Source organism: Carcharhinus amblyrhynchos, unplaced genomic scaffold (genome assembly GCF_965287045.1).
Source record: "Carcharhinus amblyrhynchos unplaced genomic scaffold, sCarAmb.v2.hapA scaffold_69, whole genome shotgun sequence".
NCBI lineage: Eukaryota > Metazoa > Chordata > Chondrichthyes > Carcharhiniformes > Carcharhinidae > Carcharhinus > Carcharhinus amblyrhynchos.
The window spans coordinates 12,501-19,319 of NW_027649809.1; the positions used below are offsets into that span (position 1 = coordinate 12,501).

Sequence of the window (6,819 nt, forward strand, 5' to 3'; positions counted from 1 at the left end):
GTGTGAGAGATCGTATGTGTGAGAGAGTGTGCATGTGCGTGAGAGTGTGTGTGTGTGTCTGTGAGAGTGTGTGTGTCAGTGTCTGTGTGTGTATGAGAGTGTGTGTGTGTATGTGTGAGAGTGTGTGTGTGTGTCAGTGTCTGTGAGTGTGTGTGTGAGTGTATGTGTGTGTGCGTTCTAAGTTTGTGCATGTGTGAGTATGTGTGAGTGTGTATCTATGTGTGTGTGTGTGTGAGTATGTGTGTGTGAGTATGTGTGTGAGAGTGTGTGTGTGAGAGTGTGTGTGTGTGAGAGTGTGTGTGTGTGAGTATGTGTGTGAGAGTGTGTGTGTGTGTATAGGAGTTTGTGATGTGTGTGAGAATGTGTGGGTGAGTGTGTGTGGGTGAGTGTATGAGTGTGTGTGTGTGTGTGAGTGTGTATGAGTATGTGAGTGTGTCTGTGAGTGTGAGTGTGTGTGTATGTGTGAGTGTGTGTCTGTGAGTGTGGGTGTGCATGAGTGTGTGTATGTGTGTGAGAGAGTGTGTGTGTGATTGTGTATTTGTGTGTGTGTGTGAGTGTTTGCGTGTGTGTGTGTGTTTCTGTGTGTGAGTGTATGTGTATGTGTGTGAGTGTTTGTGAGTGTGTGTGTGTCAGTGTGTGTATGTGTGTCTATGTGTGAGTGCGTGTGTGAGCATGTGTATGGGAGTGTGTGTGTGTGTGATTGTGTATTTGTGTGAGTGTGTGTGAGTGCGTGTGTGTGTGTGTGTATGTGTGTGTGTTTGAGTATGTGAGAGTGTGGGTGTGAGTGAATGTGTGTGAGTGTGTGTGTGAGTGTCTTTGTGTGTGAGTGTTTGAGTATGTGAGAGTGTGGGTGTGAGTGAATGTGTGTGAGTGTGTGTGTGAGTGTCTTTGTGTGTGAGTGTTTGAGTATGTGAGAGTGTGGGTGTGAGTGAATGTGTGTGAGTGTGTGTGTGAGTGTCTTTGTGTGTGAGTGTTTGAGTATGTGAGAGTGTGGGTGTGAGTGAATGTGTGTGAGTGTGTGTGTGAGTGTGTTTGTGCGAGGCTGTTTGTGTGTGTTTGTGTATATAAGTAAATGGGTGTGTGAGAATGTGTCTGTGAGCGTGTGTATGGGAGCGTGTGTGTGTGTGCGTGTGTGTGTGTGTTTGTGTGAGTGTGTATGTGTGTGTTTGTGACTGCGTGTGTGTGAAGGTGTATGTGTGAGTTAGTGTGTGTACAAGTGTGTGTGTGTGTGAGTGTGTGAGTGTGTGTATCTGTGTGTGTGTGCATGTGTGTGTGTGTGTATGTGTGTGTATGTGTGTTTGTATGAGTGTGTAGGTGAGTGTGTGTGTGTATGTATGAATGTGTGTATATGTGAGTGTGTGTGTCTGGCACTGTGTGTGTGAATGTGTGTGTGTGTGTCTGTGTATGTGCGTGTGTGAGCATATGTGTGTGTACGTGTGTTTGTGTGTGTGTGAGTGTGTGTGTGAGTGTGTATGTGTGCGAGGTTGTTTGTGCGAGGCTGCATGTGTGCGTTTGTGTGTGCAAGTGTGTCACTGTGTGTGTGTGAATGTTTGTGTGTGTCTGAGTGTGTGTGAGAGCATGGATATGTGAGTGTCTGTGTGTGTATGAGTGTGTGTGTCAGTGTGTGTGTCTGTGAGTGTGGATGTGCATGAATGTGTGATGTGTGAGTGAGTATTTGTGTGTGTGTGTGTGTGGGCATACGTGTGTGAGTGTATGTGATTGTGTATTTGTGTGAGTGTGTGTGTGTGAGTGTGTGTATGTGAGTGTGTGTATGTGAGTGTGTGTATGTGAGTGTGTGTATGGGAGTGTGTGTGTGTGTGTGTGTGTGTATGAATCTGTGTGAGTGTGTGTGCCAGTGTCAGTGTATGTGAATGTGTGTGTCTGTGTGTATGTATGAGAGTGTGTGTGTGTGTGTGAGTGTTTGTGTGAATATGTTTGTGTGTGTGACTGTGTGTATGTGAGTGTGTGTGTCTGACACTGTGTGTGTACGTGTGTGTGTGAATGTGAGTGCGTGTGTCCGTGTACGTGCGTGTGTCTGTGTATGTGTGTGTACATGTATTTGTGTGTGTGTATGAGTGTGTGTGTTAGTGTGTGTGTGTGAGTGTGTGTATGTGAGTGTGAGTGTGTGTGTGTGTATGCGGGTGTTTGCGCAAGGGTGCATGTGTGTGTTTGTGTGTGTGAGTGTAAGTCACTGAGTGTGTGTGTGTGAATGTTTGTGTGTGAATGTCTACGAGACTGTGTGTGTGAGCGTGTGAATGTGAGTGTGTGCGTGAGTGTGTGAGTTTGTGTGTGTGAGTATGTGTGAGAGCATGGATATGTGAGTGTCTGTGATTGTGAGTGTGTGTGTGAGTGAGAGTGTGTGTGTGTGAGTTTGTGTGAGTGCATGAGTGTGTATGTGTGTGTTGAGTGTGTAAGTCTATGTGTGAGAGTGTGCATGCGAGTGTGTGTGTGTGTGAGTGTGTGTGTTTGTGTATGTGAGTGTGTGTGAGTGTGCATGTGTGTGTGAGTGTGCGTGTGTGTGTATGAGTGAGTGGGTGAGTGTGAGCTTGAGAGAGAGCTTGTGCGTGTGAGTGTGTGTGTTTGTTTGTGTGTTTGTGTGTGTGTGAGTGTGTGTGTGTGTGTATGTGAGTGCGTTTTAGTGTGTATGTATGTTTGTGTATGTATGTCTCTGTGTGAGTTTGTTTACGTAAGTTTGTGTGCGTGTGTGTGTGTGTGTGAGTGTATTTGTGTGAGTCTGTGTGTGAGCGCACGTGAGTGTGTGTGTATGTGTGTGTGTGGGTGTGTGTGATGTGTGTGTGAGTGTGTGTGTGAGTGTAAGTGTGTGAGTGTGTGTGTCGGTGTCAGTTTATGTGAACGTATGTGTTTGTGTGTCAGTGTGTATGTATGAGTCTGTGTGTGTGAGTGTATGTATGTGAGTGTGTGTATACGTGACTGTCTTTGACTGTGAGTGTCAGTGTGTGTGTGTGTGAGTGTGTCTGTATGTGAGTGTGTGTGAGTGTATGTGCGTGTGTGAGTGTGTTTATGTGAGGGTGCATGTGTGTGTTTGTGTGTGTAAGTGAGTGTGTTACTGTGTGCGTGTGTCACTGTGTGTGTGAATGTGTGTGTGTGAATGTCTGTGAGAGTGTGTGTGTGTGAGCATGTGACTGTGAATGTGTGTGTGTGTGATTGTGAGTGTGTGTGTGTATGTGTGTCAGTATGTGAGTGTGTGTGTGTGTCAGTGAGTATGTGTGTGAACGTGTTTGTGTGAATGAGTGTGTATATGAGTGTCTGTGAGTGTGTGTGTATGTGTGTGCATGTGAGAGTGTGTATGTGAGTGTGTGTGTGTGTGTGTGTGTGAAGGAGTGTGTGTGAGTGTCAGTGTATGTGAGTGTGCGTGTGTGTGTGAATGTGTGTCTTTATGAGTGTGTGTGTGTGTGCGAGTGAGTGCGTGTGTGTGTCTGACACTGTGTGTGTGTGTGTGTGTGTTTGTGCGAGGGTGCATGTGTGTGTTTGTGTGTGTAAGTGAGTGTGTGTCACTGTGTGTGTATTTATGTGTGTGTGTGTGCGAGTGAGTGCGTGTGTGTGTCTGACACTGTGTGTGTGTGTGTGTGAGTGTGTTTGTGCAAGGGTTCATGTGTGTGTTTGTGTGTGTAAGTGAGTGTGCGTCACTGTGTATGTGTGAATGTGTATGTGTGAATGTCTGTGAGAGTGTGTGTGTGTGAGCGTGTGAATGTGAGTATTTGTGTGTGAATATGTGTGTATGTGAATGTGAGTGTGAGTGTTTGTGTATGTGTGTGCATGTGAGTATGTGTCTGTGAGTGTGTGTCTTTGTGAGTCTGTGATTGTGTGTGAGCGTGTGTGTCTGTGTGTGAGTGAGTGTGTGTGTATGTGTGAGAGTGTGTGTATGTGAGTGGGTATTTGTGAGTGTGTGTGTGAGTATGTGTGTGTGAAAGTGTGTGTGTGTGTCTGTATATGAGAGTCTATTTGAGTGTGAATGTGTGTGTATGTGAGTGTGTTTGTGTTTTTGTGAGTGTGTGTACATCCGAGTGTGTGTGAGTGAGTGTGTGTATGTGAGTGTGTGCCTGTGTGTGAGTGTGTGTGTGTGTATGAGTGTGTATGAGTGTGTGTGAGTGTGTATGAGTGTGTGGGTGAGTGTGAGTATGCGTGTGTTTGTGAGTGTGTGTGTGAGTGTGTGTATGTGTATGTTTGTGAGCGTGTGTGTGTGGGTGAGTGTGTGTGTGTGAGTTTATTGTGTGTGTGAGTGTGTGTGTGTGTGTGTGTGTGCACCTGTATGTGAGTGTGTGTGTGTGTGTGTGTGAGCATGTGCGAGAGTGTGTGTGAGTGTATGAGTGTGTATGTGTTTGTGTGTGTGAGAGCTTGTGGGTGTGAGCGTGTGTATGTGTTAGTGTGTGTTGAGTGTGTAGTCGTCTGTGTGTGAGTGTGTGTGTATGTGTGTGTGTGACCGTGTTTGTGCATGAGTGTGTGTGAGTGTGTGTGTGAGAGTGGATGTGAGTGTGTGTGTGTGAGTGTTTGAGTGTGTATGTGTGTGTGTGTATGTGTGTGTGTGTGTGTGAGAGAGCTTGTGGGTGTGAGTGTGTGTTAGTGTGTGTGTGAGTGTGTGTGTGTGAGTCTGTGTGTGTTTATCAGTATGTTTGTGAGTTGTGTGTGTGTGAGTGTGTTTGTGTGTGTGAGTGTGTGTGCATGTGTGTGAGTGTGTATGTATGTGAGTGTATGTGATTATATGTGCATGTGTGTATGTGAATGTGTGCATGTGAGAGTGTGTGAGAGTGTGTATGTGTGTGTGTGTCTGTGTGTGCATGTGTGTGTGAGTGTGTGCATGTGAATGTGTGTGTGCGTGTGAGTGCGTGTGAATTTGTGTGTGTGTCTGTATGTGAGTGTATGTCTGTGTATGAGAACGTGTGTGCATGTGTGTGTGAGTGTGTGCATGTGTGAGAGTGTGTGTGAGTGTGTGTGTATGTGTGTGTGAGCGTGTGTGAGTGTGTGTGTGAGTGACTGACTGTGTGTTTGTGAATGTGCATATGTGAGTGTGTTTGTGTGGGTGGGTGTGTGTGAGTGAGTGTGTGTGAGTGTGTGTGTACGTGTATATGTGTGTGTGAGAGTGTGTGTGTATTTGAGTGTGTGTGTGTTTGTGTGTGTGTGTTTGTGTGTGTGTGTTTGTGTGTGTGTAGGTGTGTGTGTGTGAGGGTGTGAGTGTGTGTGTGAGTATGTGTGATTGTGTGTGTGTGTATGTGTGTGTGTGTGTGAGTTTGTGTTTGTGTGAGTGAGTGTCTTTGTGAGTGAGTGTGTGTGTGAGAGAGAGTGTGAGGATGTGTGAATGTGCGAATGTATAAGCCTATATGCGAGTTTGTGTGTGTTTCTGTGTGTGAGTGTGTGTTTGCATGTATCACTCCATCAGTGTGAGCGAGTGCGTGAGAGTGTGTGTGCCTGTGTGAGTGTGCTGGTGTGTGAGAATGCGTTTGTGAGTGTGTGTGTGTGCGTAAGACTGAGTGTGAGGAGTAAGTCTGTGTGTATTTCTGAGTGTGACTGTGTGAATGTGTGTGTGACTGTGTGAAAGAGTGTGTGCGAGGCTATGTGTGTGTGTGATTCCATTACCCTGTGTTTGTGTGTACGTGTGTGTGTGTGTGTGTGTGTGAATGTATAAGTGTATATGTGAGTTTGTGTGTGTGTCTGTATGTGAGTGTGTGTTTGCACATATCACTCCATCATTGTGAGAGTGTGTGTGTGAGTGTGTGTGAGATTGAATGTGAATGTCTGTGTGAGTGCGTGTGTGAGTGTGTGTGCATGTTTATGTGTGTGTGTAAGTGAGTGTGTGCATATGTGTGTGTATGTGTGTGAGTGTGAGTGTGTGAGTGTGTGTGTGTGAGTGTGTGTGAGTGTGTGTGTGTGAGTGGGTGTGAGAGTGACTGTGTGTATGTGTGTGTGTGAGTGTGAGTGATAGTATGTGTGTGAGAGTTTGTATGTGTGTGAGTGTGAGTGTGTGTATGTGTGTGTGTGAGAGTGACTGTGAGTGTGTATGTGTGTGTATATGTGTGTGAGTGAGTGTGAGTGTGTGTGTGAGAGTGTGTGTGTGAGTGACTGACTGTGTGTATGTGAATGTGTGTGTGTGTGTGTGTGAGTGTGTTTGTGTGTGTGTGAATGTGTGTGAGTGTGTGTGTGTGTGAGAGAGTGTGTGTGTGAGTGACTGACTGTGTGTATGTGAATGTGTGTGTGTGTGTGTGAGAGTGACTGTGAGTGTGTATGTGTGTGTATATGTGTGTGAGTGAGTGTGAGTGTGTGTGTGAGAGTGTGTGTGTGAGTGACTGACTGTGTGTATGTGAATGTGTGTGAGTGTGTGTGTGTTTGTGTGTGTGTGAATGTGTGTGCGTGTGTGTGTGTGTGTGTGAGTGTGTTTGTGTGTGTGTGAATGTGTGTGTGTGTGTGTGTGTTTGTGTGTTTGTGTGTGTGTGAATGTGTGTGAGTGTGTGTGTGTGTGTGAGTGTGTGTGTGAGTTGTATGTGTATGTGAGTGAGTGTGTGTGTGTGTATCTCTCTATAACCCCCCTTCAGTCCAAACCCCTCACCTGCAGGACAGTGGTCGATGCAGATCAGGAACAGCAGGGTGTAGAACGGCAACATCCCTCCGGGGATTAACGTCCCGTGAGGAACAACGACGCCACTCGGCAGACGGGGGAGAAGCTGGCCAGGGGGACGCACCGCAAGCTGGAGGAGGCCCCCATACCCAGCGTGGGAGCCCACGCTGAGGGATCCATTGGCACCGAGCGCCCGTCACTGTGGCTACGCCTCCAACACGCAGTCCCCGCCCCCACCCGCCTGACATCAC

At 46.7% G+C, this 6,819-nt stretch overlaps 1 protein-coding gene across 1 annotated transcript in view; it reads right to left on the reverse strand.

The window, feature by feature from the left end:
* The window catches only part of LOC145337754 (serine protease 55-like), a gene marked incomplete at its 3' end in the record, with an annotated part of 18,482 nt that extends 11,868 nt beyond the window's left edge, over positions 1-6,614 (reverse strand). The window contains exon 1 of the mRNA XM_080182598.1: positions 6,560-6,614. Coding sequence (XP_080038724.1) covers positions 6,560-6,614 — 55 coding nt within the window. The remainder of the gene's footprint in view (positions 1-6,559) is intronic.
* Between the last annotated feature and the right edge of the window lie 205 nt (positions 6,615-6,819).